The 16922-nt window shown below is 38.9% G+C and overlaps 1 protein-coding gene across 2 annotated transcripts in view; it reads left to right on the top strand.

Moving 5' to 3' along the window:
* The window catches only part of BAZ1B (bromodomain adjacent to zinc finger domain 1B), a 70883-nt gene that overhangs the window by 22224 nt on the left and 31737 nt on the right, over nt 1-16922 (top strand). For both annotated transcript variants that reach the window (XM_034988637.1, XM_034988636.1), the window contains exons 5-7: nt 3757-3878; nt 5486-5683; nt 13130-14831. In XM_034988637.1, coding sequence (XP_034844528.1) covers nt 3757-3878; nt 5486-5683; nt 13130-14831 — 2022 coding nt within the window. The remainder of the gene's footprint in view (nt 1-3756; nt 3879-5485; nt 5684-13129; nt 14832-16922) is intronic.

The following is a 16922-nucleotide window of genomic DNA, read 5'->3' as shown; positions in this document are numbered from 1 at the left end:
CCCTCCCCCCCACCAAAAAAAAAAGATTTAAATCTCCCTGCACAATTAGGACCATTGGGAAGTCATTACCTCTGGCTGCTTAGAAATCTGTGTACACATACCTGTCTACCCAAGATGGGAAAGAAAGTTTGCTTTCCTTTTCTCTAAGTTGGAAATATGGAAATAAGTGTGGAAAGGGGGTGATTGAAGTAGGAGGGGCTATAATTCTATTTCTGTTTCTTTTCATGTTATAAGCCAATGTGGTGCTTTTAAGGTACTTCCTTTTATCTGTATTCTGTAATTTAGGTCCCTCTCAGATGGGAGCTGCCAGAATTGTGAAACACTAAAAGTAATTTTTAGGGATCTGGAGACCTAACAGTGATGTTTTGAAAGTTGAGAAACTGAGATGTTGCTTCCTGGGGAGACTTTTCAGCCTCTGAGGCCTTCATTTGTGTGTGTGTGTGTGTGTGTGTGTGTGTGTAAATAAGGAATTTGACTGGATCCCTTTTCTCTCCAAAAATAGGAGCACTCAAAGAGTTTGTGTTTATCGATCTCCTTCCCCGTGACTGTTCGGGGATTAAAGTTTCACCTCAATATTTAACTGTCACAAAGTTTGAGTTAGAATGTTACATTAAAACGTTCTGCTATCTGCCTTCCATTCTATTTTGTGTCTCCAGATGTTTGGGATACGTGCAGATAGTTTTATTTATTTATTTATTTTTATTTATTTATTTATTTTTTTTAAAGATTTTATTTATTTATTTGAGAGAGAGAATGAGAGAGCATGAGAGTGGGGAGGGTCAGGGGGAGAAGCAGACTCCCTGCCGAGCAGGGAGCCCGATGCAGGACTCGATCCCGGGACTCCAGGATCATGACCTGAGCCGAAGGCAGTCGCTTAACCAACTGAGCCACCCAGGCGCCCAACGTGCAGATGGTTTTAGAGGGCCGTCCTTATCTAGTCCCAAGGAAGCTTCAGAGATTGTTGTGTAGCTGCTCCCCCCTAGCTGTTGATACTTTGGTTTTGTTTTCTACTCTGTGTTATGAATGCTAATGTCTGCATTTTTCAGTTTCTTTTTGACAGTTTTATAATATGTGTGTTGTTCACAGTTCCCTAGATTTGAGGTTGATAAATGTTTTGGTTAGGTGTTGGCTGATCTGTCTTCTAATACTTCTTCTAGAATGAGGATCATTGGAATACCAGTGATGTGTTACAGCTGTTTGTTTTATACCTAAGCATTGTGTACCAGGAACTGCTGGTTTTAGGCTTTGGCTTATTTTTTGGAGTGTGTGCCTTAGTTCGGGTTTTAATTACTGGGATGTAATGTTATTGCTAGTATGTTGATAAGAGTAGTAGGTGGGCTAAAGAATTAATGTTATGATATATTCTGCATGTCTTCAGGGGAAAAATTGATTAGAATTTCCATAGAAATATGATAGGCAAATTCTAGTACGAAAAATATTTTCTCATCATGTGACTTGGCCTTTTACTTTGTGGGGGGAAAAGTAATGTATTAGGGCAGGAACTTTTCAGCTTTGTGTTCCTAACCTCCTTGGTAGGACTCTGTTCCTCCATCTTAGAAGGGAGCTCTCTTTTCTCTTGACCAAGATACTTGTGCTTTGAATACCATTCCCTCTGGGATGTCTGTTTGGCTCAGTCGGTTATGCCTTTGGCTCAGGTTATGATCCAGGGTCCTGGGATCGAGTCCTGCATCGGGTCCTTGCTTGGCAGGGAGCCTGCTTCTCCCTCTGCCTGTGCGCTTGCTCTCTCTCTCTCTCTCACAAATAAATAAAATCTTTAAAAAAAAAAAAAGTTAATACCATTCCCTCTTAGTTTCTCAAGGGCTGGGTAAACTTTTATTATTCTACCATATAATATATATATATATACACACACACACATACATCCATACATCCATACACATATATGTGTGTGTGTGTGTGTATTTTTTTAAGTAGGCTCCATGCCCAGCGTGGAGCCCAATGCAGGGCGTGAACACACGACCCTGAGATGAAGACCTGAGCTGATATCAAGAGTTGGGCGCTCAACCGAGTGAGCCACCCAAGTGTCCCTCTACTATACAGTGTTTTAAACCCTCTTTCTAATGGTTCTTCTCAGCTTATAAACAAAGTCCCATTTTCTAAAAACAAAAACGTATCTTCCCTTGATCCTATTGTTCTATTTCTGTCTTACTTATTCAGGTTAAGATTCTTGAGAATGTTGTCTCCACTTTCTGACCATCAGTTTATTCCTTATGCTGTTACGGTGTAACTCCTGCCTCTTTACTCTGAAACTGTTCCTAATAAGCGTATAGGTGACCCCCCTAATTGCAAAATTCACTCATTGCTCCTTTGTGTTTTACTTTTCTGTTCCATTTAACACTGTTGGTCACTTTCATATCTTTCACTTACTTGATACCATAGTCTCCCTAGGTTTCCCAACTACTTTTCGGGGGTCGGGGAGGGGTTGTTTGTTTTTTGTTTTTAAGTAATTCCTCTACCTAACGTGGGACTCAACTCATGGCCCCGAGATCAAGAGTTGCACTTTTCTGACTGAGGCAGCCAGGCACCCTTACTTTTCTGTTTTTTGTTTTTTGTTTTTTAACCTCCTTTTTTCATCTGCCATTCATTAAATTATTTTTCATAGGATTTTGTTCTGCCTCCTTTTTATTTTTCTATACAAGGGTATTGTTATATTTCATTCCTGCCCATAGTTTAAATTCTTAATCTGTATAGAGGCTGATGATTCCCAGACCCACATCGGCTTAACTCTTTAACTCTAGACCCAGTCTTCACGTGCCTGTCCCAGGCAGTTCAAATTTTAACACCTGTAAGGCTAAATTGATCATCTTACTCTTTATGTTATCTTCCCAAGGCATGTCAACAAGAATTGTCCTGCTGTTCTTTCAACATTCTCTTACTCAGTTAACGACCCCCTCATCTCCTCGGTCCCTAAGGCAGAAAACTTGGAAACTGTTAGCATTTCCACATCTAGTTGGTTACCATGTCTGTCTTCTAAAAGCCTCTAGACTCTTTCAGCCTCCATTTCAGTTACATTGATTCAGATGTTTAGTGCTGTATCTTGTGATTCCCGATCTTCAGTCTCACCTGCCCTTTTCATTCGTTTTCTAACTGCTGAAAGTGTTTCTTTTAATTTTTTCATGATAGTGATCTTTCACAGCATATATCTAGTCAGTCAGATGGGAAATCCTTTGTTTCCTTAGTGCCCACGAGACACATTCCAGTCTCTTTAAATGGCATTCAGTGTTGGGGCACCTGGCTGCCTTAGTCGGTAGAGCATGTGACTTGATCTTAGGGTTGTGGGTACAAGCCCCACATTGGACATGGAGCCTACTTTAAAAAAATAATAATAATGGAATACAATGTTATTTATAATTTGGACCCTACTTACCTCTTTGGTCTGAAGTTTTTACTATAGATCATAGTCACCTATCTCGTTGCTTATAGTCTCTGAACAAGTCTTACTCTTTCTAGGCCCTTTCCTTTGCCTATCTTCCAGACCAAATTAGACATTGCTTCTCTCTCCTATCACAGTATTTTTTTGTGCCAATCTCTGTTACAGTAGTTCATCACATTGTAATGTAATTTTTGTAGACTCATAGACTTTATCTGCTTGAGGTAAGGACTTTATGATTCATCTTTGTGCCCCATCACTCAGTGCCTAGTGCAGAGTAGGTGTTCATTAAGAATACTAGTAATGAATGAATGGATAAAATTAAAGACTTGTTTTTTTCACTAATTTTCTATTGATTTGACTAGGTGACAGAGCACGTAGATCTCCACGAAAACTCCCTACTTCATTAAAAAAGGGAGAAAGGAAATGGGCTCCACCAAAATTTCTGCCTCACAAATATGACGTGAAATTACAAAATGAAGATAAGGTTAGTTGGCACTTTGTATTAGACCTTTTACATGTAGTAAATGTTACTTCAGAAAATATATGGCTAGTTTTCTCAGAGAAAATGTGCTAAAAAAAAATGTGAATGATTGTGTTTCTACAACAAATTCTGAGGGGTTTTCTAGTCTTTGTAATTATGACCTTAAGTTAAATTGTATTTTTTCCCTAGGAGATAGCATGCTTTTTTTCTTTTAATATGAATTATTAGGGTATAAGAATAATTTGTAATTGAGCTTCAAACTCAGTTTGAAAAATAAGAATCAGTTCCCAGCAGTTAAGGACTTTCCCCAGGTAATAGCTCTTCCCAGTTAAAAATAAAGCAATTTGTAATATAATTAAACTCAGAAACTGAGTAGTCAGTTCTAATCAATGCTTTTATAAGGAATATGTGAAGCTACTAATCTAAGACAGTAAATACCTTTAAAATGACTTAGTGCTTTGTTTTATTGATTCTAAGGTTTATATTTTTTAATACATCCAGAGTCCTGATATATCCTTTTTTTTTTTAAGATTTATTTTTTTTGGGGGGGGGGGGGGGGGGCACAGAGGGAGAGGCTCCATTCCATGACCCATGAGATCATGACCTGAGCTGAAACCAAGAATTGGATGCTTAACCAACTGAGCCACCCAGGTGCCCCTGGTGGTTAGCTTTTAAGTGACTTTTAAAAATAGGAGTATTCTATACATACTAATTTGTAACTTTTTTCATTTACTATGTGGTAAACATCTGTGATGTCATTAAATTTTTTTCCAAAACAGTATTTTCAGGTTGTAGGGTGTATGATAGTCACCAGGGGAGTTTATTAAAAATGTAGATTCCCAGGCTGTACTGCCAGAGATTCTTCTGATTCAGTAAGTTTGGGGCCCAAGCATCTGCATTTTAATAGCACCCTAGATGATTCTGATAAATTTGTCCTGATTAAGAAATGTTTTTCCCCTATGGTTGTATATTATATGGTTGTATATGTTACATGCAGTATATTACATACAATTATTTGTATATAATGGTTGCATTCATTATATGGATATATTTTAATTTAAAAAATGATTCCCTTACTGACGTACCTTTATGTAGTTTTTCCTTTCTGTTTTTGTTTTTCCTTTTATAAGCAGTCGATGATGACTATCCTTTTACTTCTAAATTCTTAACAAGAGGAATTGCTGGTTCAGGGGCACCTGGGTGGTTCAGTTGGTTAAGTGTCTGCTTTCGGCTCAGGTCATGATCCCAGGGTCCTGGGATCGAGCCCCGCATTAGACACCTGCTCAGCGGGGAGTCTGCTTCTCCTTCTCCCTCTGCCCCTCCACCCCACTCATGCTCTCTCTCTCAAATAAATAAATAAAATCTTAAAAAAAAAAAAAAGGAATTGCTGGTTCAATGGGTATGCACATTTTTAGGACTTTGATACATACTAATAAATTGCCTAGGGATGTGTTTAACATTCTGTCTCTGAAAATTATTCTTTTTGTTTCATCTAGCTTATAGCCATATTTTATAGAGGGAATTATTTTTTTGGAGAGAAGATAAATCTTTGTTCTCAGTGTTAAATGCTTTTTATATAAGTGGTAAGTTATTTATATTTGTTAACCTAGATCATCAGTAATGTGCCAGCAGACAGCTTAATTCGTACAGAACGCCCACCAAATAAGGAGATACTTCGATACTTTATACGGCATAATGCGTTACGGGCTGGTACTGGTGAAAATGCACCATGGGTGGTAGAAGACGAATTGGTGAAGAAATATTCCCTCCCTAGCAAGTTCAGTGACTTTTTACTTGATCCATACAAGGTAAGGTCACTATTAATTTTTGAACAGCAAGGTAGAACACTGTTAGATGAGTTTGTTTTCTCTGGTAGCTCCAATTAGATTAGATTTTGAGCTTTTAAATCAGAAAATGGATACAGAAATTTTCAAATCTATTTTATGTAGGTGATGATGTGGGGTTGGTATTGAATATCTCCCCTAATTCAATTTATTTTTTATTATGGTTGCATAATTAAAAAAAAAAAACACATACATACTTTTTTGCGTCAGATTCTTCTTGGAATGAGATATGGTATAAATAGAAAAAACAATTTGTGTATCAGATAAAATGATCAAACATACCAGCAGCCTTGAAAAAAGACTTGAAATGAGTATTACTGTGTATGATGGATTAGTGGAAAGTCTAGCATTTCTCTCTTGAGAATTGTGTTCGGTTTTTTTTCGTTAATTAGCTCATTTGATCTTCAAAACATTTCTTATGAAGTCATGGGGAGGGGGTGGGTGTGTGTGTGTGAGTATAATCTTACTTTCCAGTTGCAGAAGCTGAGGCTAGTCTAATTAGAACCAACAGAAAGTAAAATGACAAAAGTCAAGACATTGGCCTCAGATTTCTGATTGTCTTTTTCATCTCAGGGTTTCTCCAATAAGATTTTTTAAATGTAGGTTTTGAGAGTATTTGTGTCTTTCATGGCATGTTCACTCATTTGCATACTGATAGTTCATCTTGGTCGTAGGGCCAGACTGGGACAGGAACAGAGTTTGCTGATCCATTAAAACTAAGTCAGAGTTCCATGATTGTTTTTTCTCCTTCCTTTTTATTTTGAAAAACTAAGCACATCTGGAGTCATACAGCTAAATTACCTCAATTATTTTAGGTTAATTTGCTGACAAAGGTATATTGAGAAATAATTTTATTTCTCCAACCATAGTTTAGTACTTAGCATGTTTTCTTATTCCACACTAGCATGACCAAGCATTTTCTTCCTATGCTCTTTAAATTTTTATTTGCATAAAAAGAAAAATTTAGAAATTAATTTGTTTTTTCTAGATTAGGACTAAAGTTTCTCTGGAACTTTGGTAAACCTACATTTTTTTATTTACTGAGGGGAAATTTTAATTCTTTGTCATTTTATTGCTCTAGAGTTTTGGAGCTGTGATAATGGCTTTCAGTGGTTACAGCATAAGATTATCATCATTACTGTATGAAAATCCTATACAGAGGTGCCCTGGGTGGCTCAGTTGTTAAGCATCTGCTTAAAATCTTAAAAAAAAAAAAGAAAGAAAAAATCCTATACAGAATTAACTCTGAATGAGGTTTTTTTTTTTTTTTAATATTTTATTTATTTATTTGACAGAGACACAGCGAGAGAGGGAGACGCTCAACCGACTGAGCCACTCAGGTGCCCCTACTCTGAATGAGTTTTAGACTCTTGGATCATTTGAGTCCTTAAATATTTTCCTTTTTTTTTTTTTTAAGATTTTATTTATTTGACAGAGACACAGCGAGAGAGGGAACACAAGCAAGGGGAGTGGGAGAGGGAGAAGCAGGCCTCCTGCTGAGCAGGGAGCCCGATGTGGGGCTCGATCCCAGGACCCTGGGACCATGACCCGAGCCGAAGGCAGACGCTTAACGACTGAGCCACCCAGGCGCCGCAATATTTTCCTCTTTTTAAATCTTACAGCTTTTATGTATTTTCGTTTAGTGATTCAAGTATATGAATAACGTGAAAGAAAGACTAAGTATTATTTATGTGTAAAAGATCTTTGGGGCTTATTAGAACAAAAAAGCCGATCCATACTTTCTGTAAGGAGCCAGAGACTAGAATTCCAGGAACTTATATCTTAAAAAGCAGTTTCTGAAGAAATCAGCTACTCTCAAATTTTCTAACGAGGGCTTCAGATACTAACTTAATGGAATTCAGCTATAATTAAGATTGAGACTAGGAAGTATAAGCTTGTTTGGACCAAAGTTCTGTAAGTGATTCTGCTTAGTCAGAGAACTTGAGACTCGTAGAATACCAGTCTACACAATAATTCTTATTCCCCAATACTATTTGACATTTCCCTGATTTTGTCTCCTGAGTTTTGCATAGAAGTTGTGTTTTTCCTGTTTGTAGCTTTTTTTTTTTTTTAAGGTTTTATTTATTTATTTGACAGAGACACAGCGAGAGAGGGAACAGAAGCAGGGGGAGTGGGAGAGGGAGAAGCAGGCTTCCCATGGAGCAGGGAGCCCGATGCAGGGCTCAGTCCCAGGACCCTGGGATCATGACCTGAGCTGAAGACAGATGCTTAACGACTGAGCCACCCAGGCGCCCCTGTTTGTAGTTTTCTTAAAGAATTTATTAGAGTATCTCAGTCAGGACAGAATACAGGAAAGACACGGATAAGTAGACCATAAAACAGTGGTTTGGATTCTTTCCTCATCTAAAGGAAATTTTAAGTAATGCATTGAGGATTCAAGTTGGTGACATACGATTTGCCTTTCCCAAAGGCAATAGGTTTAAAATTTTTTTTTCTCTCTTCATCTTCTCTTTGGTTTTCATAGAATTTCATGTTCTGCTAGGCTGCCAAGTGCAGCTGCTGTGGAGAGAGAGGAGACCTGGAGAAGCAAGTTCTGAGCAGTAGTTTAAGGAAAGGACTGATGGGGATCCCAGGTGGGAGAGAAGAAAGTTATTTAGAGATTTGGAAGTTGGAGTGTTACCTGAGTAGGGCCTGATGTGATGATGAGAGTGTGTTTGTGGTCTTGTAAACTCTAGAACATAAATTACTTGAATGTAAGAACTATCTTACTCATTTTATGTTCTGTAATATTTAGCATAGGTGTAATAGGTATGTGGCTAGTGAATTCATCTCTTTAAGAAGTATCATTTGTTGAGAAAAATGCAACCGACAGTTGAGTTTAGGGATAATGACTTGGGGGAATGATTTACAAGGAATTTGTGTGATAACTGTCATCTAAAGTGAAATCTGCCATCTTGGTTCATTGCCCTTTGGTAATACATTGCAGCTGTAGTGTTTTGTTACTTAGTCTACGGTGTTTGAACACTTATTTCAGGCTGGTATATCCTAGTAGGGAAGCTTTTGGATAGAGATGTAACAACTAAATACTACTTTTTTAAGACCTTTGGAATCCTGGCATAATTTGGACTGATTTAATAGGGTTTTTAATGCATTTTAAGAACATTTTATTTTGAAATAATTTCATACAGAAAAGTAGACAAATTACAATGAAGAATTTCTTCTGTATACCTTTGAGTGAATTCCTCAGATGTTAGCATTTACCACATTTGTTTTATTATTTTCTCTCTTTTCAAACACACAAATTATTTTTTTGAGCCACTGAGAATGCCCTTTCACTTGAATATGCTTCCTAAAGACAAGGGTATTTTCTTTTTCTTAAGATTTTATTTATTTATTTGAGAGAGCGTGAGAGCATCGGAGGAGGGGCAGAAGGAGAGGGAGAGAATCTCAAGCAGACTCCGGGCAGAGCTCAGAGCCCATTGCGGGCCTCAGTCTCATGATCCTGAGATCATGACCTGAGCCGAAACCAAGAGTCAGATGCTTAGCTGCCTGAGCCACCCAGGCACCCCAAGGACAAAGATATTTTCTAACGTAACTACAGTACAGTTGGCAAAATCAGGAAGTTAGCATTGAAACACTAGTATTATCGGTAGTCCTTACACAAATTTTGAAAATTGTCCCAGTACTGCCCTTTTAGCCAAAAAAATATTGGTTTGGTTTTAGTAGGATCCAGTGTAGTATCATGTATTATACTTCCTTGTTTGTGACTTGTTAGGAGACTGATCTCCTCTGATCTGGAGCCATCTCTCAGCTTTCAAGAACCTTGACTTTTTTAAGAATACAAGCCAATCTTATTTTTGTGTGATACTTCTCAATTTGTGGTTATTTTCATATGATTGTATTCAGGCTATGGATTTTGGGTAGAAATACCACAGGATTGATGTGTTCTTCTTAATGAATCATATCAGAAGGCACATGATATAATTTTGTCTCATTACTAGTGATGTTAATTAAATATTTTTAAAGATGTTTCTTGTTTCTTCTAATGTTTCAACTAAGTGTTTATGGTTTAAATTTTTTCTTTAAATAATTTGCCTCTTGAATTTTATTTATGAGTTAGAGAAGCACTTTAAAAAATAAATTATGTTAACTTTAAGAGCACTTAAAACCTATTTTATGGCAACATATTTTGCACATTGGCTGATAAAGACATCTGGAGATTGAGGCAAGCCCGCTGTGCGAAGGTTGCCGTGAAATGCTACCATGGCTCCTTGGGTGAATGAGAAGAGTGGAGTAAGAATCAGAATGTAGATTGCCAAAGTTTTCCAATTCAGGGTTTTTGCTGCTTACTGTTAAGTTAAATTTAGCATCTGAATGAGCTGCTATAAATAAAGTTTTTTCATTTTTATCTTACTAGATTTCCTTATTCGTGGTGGTGGTTTGTTTCAGGTGACAGGGAACCAGGTATAGAATTGTAGTTGCTGAGTCATTCATAAATACTTCGTTCCTGTTTAGCATTTAGGAAGGGCCTTTGCCTAAAACCTACACACAATACTGCTATTTCGGTGTCCATTCTTTTCTCCCTCCTTGTGCACTACACTGGTAGATTACTTATGCTGAATGGGGGATAGGGGAGACCCTTAGCACATAAGTGGTTTTATACTTTTTCAGATCCCCTTGAGTCCAGCCATGCCGGCTCCCATTTGGCTGTGACTGCCCAGCATGCCCTATGCTGAGATGATCCAGTTACTGAAGGACTGCTCAAGCGGGGAGCTGGCCTGTTGGGAGGGGGTTGGGTGAGTTAATTTCTTTCATTTTTAAGAAAAAAATTATATGGTGTGGTTTGGCAAAAAAACACACACCTTATAAATAAAAGTAGGTTGCTGGGCCCTCTTATGGCTAAGCCATCCCAGCTTTTCCTTACATCATTTCTGCATAATATAATGCTTCTAAGTAGAAGAAATTTAAAGAACCTTATGAAAATTTGAGTGACTTTTCAATAGAAAAAGAATCAGTAAATTAAGAAGTGGCCCTTTTAATAGACCCTATTAAAAGATACCTTTTTAAAGTGGTAAAAATGAAACAGTCTCACACTAGTCTCCTTTTTAGTGATAAGTTTCATTTTAGAATGACTTTAAATACAGCCTTTTATCCTGAGTGTTAGAAGAAGTATCAACCTCTATCCTCTGAAGATTTTCCAAGACTAGTTGAAGAGGAGGATGGTTAACTTTTGGAAGGCACATATTTGTCTTTGATTTCTGCCAGGGTAGCTTTGGGCCCTTCTTCTATGATTTGTAGGGTGATCTCTGAAACACTGTTCTCTTTGGAGTATTGCTACCATTACTGTCCCATCAGGAGAGAGTCTCACATAAGTCATCTTTGCTTATTCATTTTAGCATTTTGAAATCTAGTTCTGGGGAAACAGAACTAGAAAATTCTGCTTCTGGAGAAGGTATCCCCCGAGTTATGGAGAGGTGCTGTTTATATTCTGTAAACTATGAAACCTCTTCGTCAGCCAATTCTGAGGACGATAATTGGGGAACAAAAACAGCCAGCTGGAGGAACAATAATCTGTAATTGCCTGTAGTCCTTAAAAGGCAGGTAGGCCTTTGAAGTTAGAGACAGCCAGAAGGATGTTAGGTGTAGTCCGCTCATTTGTTGCAGACCAGATTTCTCCTACTCGGGCTGCCTTGGTTCTGTGAGTTTGTCTGATGATTATATCCGTAATGTTTAAATCTTATTTGACATTGCAGTACAACTTATTAAGTTTTGCCATACCTGTTTGGTTATGCCCAACAGGAACGTAGGTGTTCCTCCATATCCACTTTGGGATTACTTTCGCCATAGCACTTCCTTCACCTTTTTCAAGGGGCTCATGATTTCGTCTTCAGTAGTCTGTAGCTGCTTCCTTGCCTGCAGTGTCTTGTGCTGACCTGCTGCTTCCATGTTGATTCTGTGAAGTTCATCCTTCCCACTCAGAAACCTCGAGTTAGGTTCAAGTCTCCAAGTGTCCTCTGTGCTTAGTTGCTTTTGGTAACAGAAATCACATCTTCTGGAGGTTATCTAGTCTCCCTCCTACTCACTTGAATTTTTGTGAAATTGGCTCTACTTTTTCAATGCTTGGTTAGTATTTCATTTAGTCTTCGGTTTAGCTTTTTTCTTTGTAATTACATTCTTGAAAGTTCCAAAATCAGCAGTTGGGTTTTTTTTGTTTTTGTTTTTTAAACACACACTTCAACAGAAACAATGGTATTATGACAAGTTGACTGGGTTCTAGCCTGTTAACTAATTCTGTCTGAGGGGGACATGGTGGAGGTTTGAGGAGGCAGGAGATGTGTGTCCAGGGGAGAGGGAAGTGAATGGACTAAGGGACGATATCATGTCATTACTGGGTGGCATTCAGGATGCATTTGAGGTACCTGGTTCTGAATTTAGAGTGAGATCACACACCGTCTTTGTATCTTCTATTCCAGTCATGGGTAAGCTGAACATGTTCAGGCCAGGGGTAGCTCAGTATAATAGAGCAGGAGAGACAAGAGAAGCATAGGTTTATGTAAGACTGATTATAACAACGGACTGGAATTTAATGCGGGTAAAAAGGACAAGGAAGTGAGCATGGGGAAAGTGTAGTTGAATTAATGGATGTAAGGTTCTGGCAGGATTAAAGGATTGTAGAGTTGGGCTACTAGAGGGAGTGAATTTGAAGGTTGTGAGGGACCATGAAAGAGAAGTGTATGAGATTGAGAATGTAGAGGGCTTACAGTTAATAACGTATTCATGGGGGAATGAATTCTTGATGTGTGGGAGAGAACAAAGGGGAGTTTGAGGAGCCAGGGCCAGGGCCAGGGGCAGGAGGGCTCCGTGTTTGTGAGCAGTGGTTTGTTGTTGTTGTTGTTGTATTTTTAATAAAATATGCTTCTGCATTTAGACAAAAAAACTTAAAGTAGTATACTTTCTACTTAAAAGCATATAATGCTCCCAGTTGGAACAGAGGTTTAAAGGCTTAGAAATCCAGAGTGGTTCTTGATTAACTCCTTAGATGTTGCCATTATCTAGATCAGGTATCTTTCGTCTGGGATCTGTGTATGCCCTCTGAAATTGTATGCATGATTTTTGTGTGTTGCTTCTGGGGAAAGGGTTCACAGATTTCATTAAAGTGTTTAAGAATTGCTAGCACTGTATGGTAACAGAAAACTAGTTACATAGCAAAAATGTCTAATTTTAGAGTATAGATTTTTAAGTCTGGGTATCAAGAGAATTTTGTATTGATGTGGCCAAAACATTAGCTAACAGTCATGTCTTTGTTTCTTCAGGGACATAGTGTCTGTGGACAGAAATGAATCTATAGCTTTACCTGGATAGCTGGGGAAGAGGGCCTGTATGATGCTTAAATATTGCTTCTTCAAATTAGTTTTTAAAATCAGTTTTGCTCTTGTTCTTAAATTCTAGTACATGACTCTCAACCCTTCCACTAAGAGGAAGAATACTGGATCCCCAGACAGGAAGCCCTCAAAAAAATCCAAGACAGACAACTCTTCTCTGAGTTCACCACTAAACCCCAAGTTATGGTGTCATGTACACTTGAAGAAATCCTTGAATGGCTCGCCACTCAAAGTGAAGAACTCCAAAAATTCCAAATCTCCAGAAGAACATTTGGAAGAAGTGATGAAGATGATGTCACCCAACAAGCTACATGCTAACTTTCACATTCCTAAGAAGGGCCCACCTGCCAAGAAATCGGGGAAGCACAGTGATAAACCTTTGAAAGCGAAGGGCAGAAGCAAAGGCATCCTTAATGGACAGAAATCTACAGGTAATTCCAAATCTCCCAAAAAGGGCCTGAAGACTCCTAAAACCAAAATGAAGCAGATGACTTTGTTGGATATGGCCAAAGGCACTCAGAAGATGACACGAGCCCCACGGAACTCTGGGGGTACAGCCAGGTCCTCTAGTAAACCCCACAAACATCTGCCTCCTGCTGCCCTACACCTTATAGCCTACTACAAAGAAAACAAAGACAGGGAGGACAAGAAGAGTGCCCTGTCCTGTGTTATCTCCAAAACAGCTCGTCTTCTCTCTAGTGAAGATAGAGCTCGTCTCCCAGAAGAGCTGCGAAGTATTGTTCAAAAACGCTTTGAGCTTCTAGAGCACAAAAAGCGGTGGGCCTCTATGTCTGAAGAGCAGCGCAAAGAATATTTGAAAAAGAAACGAGAGGAGCTGAAAGAAAAGTTGAAGGAGAAAGCCAAGGAGCGGAGAGAGAAAGAAATGCTTGAGAAACTAGAAAAACAGAAGAGGTACGAGGACCAAGAGTTAACCGGCAAAAGCCTTCCAGCATTTAGATTGGTGGATACCCCTGAAGGGCTGCCCAACACACTCTTTGGGGATGTGGCCATGGTGGTGGAGTTCTTGAGCTGTTACTCGGGGCTCCTCTTACCAGATGCTCAGTATCCCATAACTGCTGTGTCTCTCATGGAAGCCTTGAGTGCAGAAAAAGGCGGTTTTTTATACCTGAATAGAGTGTTGGTCATCCTCTTACAGACTTTATTACAGGACGAAATAGCGGAAGACTATGGTGAATTGGGAATGAAGCTGTCAGAAATCCCGCTGACTCTCCATTCTGTTTCAGAGCTGGTGCGGCTCTGCTTGCGCAGATCTGACGTTCAGGAAGAAAGTGAGGGCTCCGATGCAGATGACAATAAAGATTCAGCACCATTTGAGGACAATGAGGTACAAGATGAGTTCCTAGAGAAGCTGGAGACCTCAGAGTTTTTTGAATTAACATCAGAAGAGAAGCTCCAGATCCTTACTGCACTCTGTCACCGCATCCTCATGACGTACTCTGTGCAGGACCACATGGAAACCAGACAGCAGATGTCTGCAGAGCTGTGGAAAGAACGGCTTGCTGTACTGAAGGAAGAGAATGATAAGAAGAGAGCAGAGAAACAAAAGAGGAAAGAAATGGAAGCCAGAAACAAGGAAAATGGAAAAGAGGAGAATGGGCTAGGCAAACCTGATAGGAAAAAAGAGGTGGTGAAGTTTGAGCCCCAGGTAGACCTGGGAGCCGAAGACATGATCAGTGCCGTGAAGAGCAGGCGGCTGCTCGCCATCCAGGCCAAAAAGGAGCGTGAAATCCAGGAGAGAGAGATGAAAGGTAAAACCTTGTGTTGAGAGCAGAAGGGAAACCCTTTAGAAGATAGTTAGTAGAAGGAAGGAAATTGCCAACGGAATGGTAGAGGCTCTATTTGTCTTAACTCTTCAGTTATTTCGGGTTGCAGTAGCCCAGACCCCACTGGGTATGTAATACTCCAGTGGGAGTGTGCAGCCTGGCCTTCTGCAGCTAATGATGGTTTGACTTGGATTAATGTGATGGTGGCATCTTCTCTGGATTTAGTGAAGGACCAAAATCACAAATAGACATAGTGGAAAGAATATAGGACTTGGGAATTGCTGGGCTGGCTTTAAACCCTACCTCTGACTTAGCTGTAATCTTTGGGCAAGTTACTTATCTATGCCTCAGTGTCCTTCTGTGCTCATTAAGATTGTTGTAACACTTAAATGACAAGGTATTTGAAGCCCTCAGCACAGTTGCCAACTCAGATATTAATCTTTCCCTTATTATGATGTAAGAATGTAAAAATTTGGGGCTTTGATAGCACCATCAAATCTGAACTTTTTTTTAAAAAGATTTATTTATTTGAGAAAGAGAGTGTGTAGAGGGAGGGGCAGAGGGAAAGGGAGACAGAAATTCAGACTCCGTGCTGAGCACAGAGCCCGTTGTGGGGCTTGTCTCACAACCCTGAGATCACGACCAGAGCCAAAACCAAGAGTTCGATGCTTGAGTAACTGTGCCACCCAGGCACCCCAAAACTGATCATTTTTGATTTTTATTTATTTTTTAAAGATTTTATTTATTTATTTGACAGAGGGAACACAAGCAGGGGGAGTGGGAGAGGGAGAAGTAGGCTCCCCACTGAGCAAGCATCCCGATGCGGGGCTTGATCCCAGGACCCCGGGATCATGACTTGAGCCAAAGGCAGATGCTTAACAACTGAGCCACCCAGGCGCCCCTCTGAACATTTTTTAAACAGCTTTATTAAATAGTTCACATACCATACAACTTGTCTGTCTATAACATAACTCATTGTTTTTAATATACTCACAGATAATGTGCAACTTTCATCACGATTTTAGAATACATCTTCTCAAAAACAAACGCTCTATATTCTTTAGCTATCCAGATTTGCTTGTTCTGACATATCATATAAATGGAATCATATAATAAATGCGTGGTCTTTTGTGTCTGGCTTCTTTCACTAAGCATAATATTTTCAGGGTTCATTCATGTTGTAGCATGTGTCCAGTTCCTCATTTCCTTTTATGCTTGAATACCACTCAAGGGTTCTGCTTTGCTGTCCCTCATTCTATATTTGTATCTCCTTTCATGAATCATGAGAACCCTAGCACCCACCAATACCAGTATTTACTTATTTGATGAGTCTTACAATGTACACAAACTTAGTTTCAGAGTCACTGTTCAATCCACCGTAAACTTGCTAAGTTTATTGGGGTTTTTGGTCTTTAAACTATTTTGGTCACTGCTATAGTTTCCAACCATATCAACATTTCCAGCTTATAAAGTGAAGATGGTAAAAACCATTTATTTGTCAAAGTTGGATCCTAGGTACCTAGAAATAACTTTAGTAGTTCTTTCATGAATATATAATAATTTCTTTTAAAACAGATTCTAGTTTATACTACCTACGGCCATTGAAATATCTTCACATAGATACATATACATACTTTTCAGTTTTAAAGACCATATATTGCATTCCAAGTAAAATAGCATGTAGATTAACTTTGTGTATATATCACACTGCAGCTGTGTTTTACCTGAAATGTAATGACTTCTCCTTGAGTTTCTGAAGTGTTCCTCTGTGTGTTATGTTTATCTTAACATAGGACAAAGGAAAGGCAATGTTGATACTCTTACAGAGAAATAAGGGAGAAAGAATGTTAATATTTTGCCACGGTTAGTTCAGGTTGTTCAGTATGTAGTTCAGTGCTGTAACCTCCGGAGCCAAGTTTGGTCTTCTTTTGATGACTTGCCCTAGGTTTTTTTGTTTGTGGCCATAAGAGAAAGAACTTTTCCTTGATTGTGATTTGGCCATTACTGTTTGTGTTGTTTAGCTTTGTACTGATTTCTGCTGTAATCACTGTTGCAAACATACAGTTCCATTCAGGA

The sequence above is a fragment of the Mirounga leonina genome, unplaced genomic scaffold (assembly GCF_011800145.1).
Source record: "Mirounga leonina isolate KUSES-001 unplaced genomic scaffold, KU_Mleo_1.0 Mir_454, whole genome shotgun sequence".
Lineage (NCBI taxonomy): Eukaryota > Metazoa > Chordata > Mammalia > Carnivora > Phocidae > Mirounga > Mirounga leonina.
The sequence above is the reverse complement of the archived record's forward strand: the minus strand, read 5'-3'. Positions and strand labels throughout refer to the sequence as shown.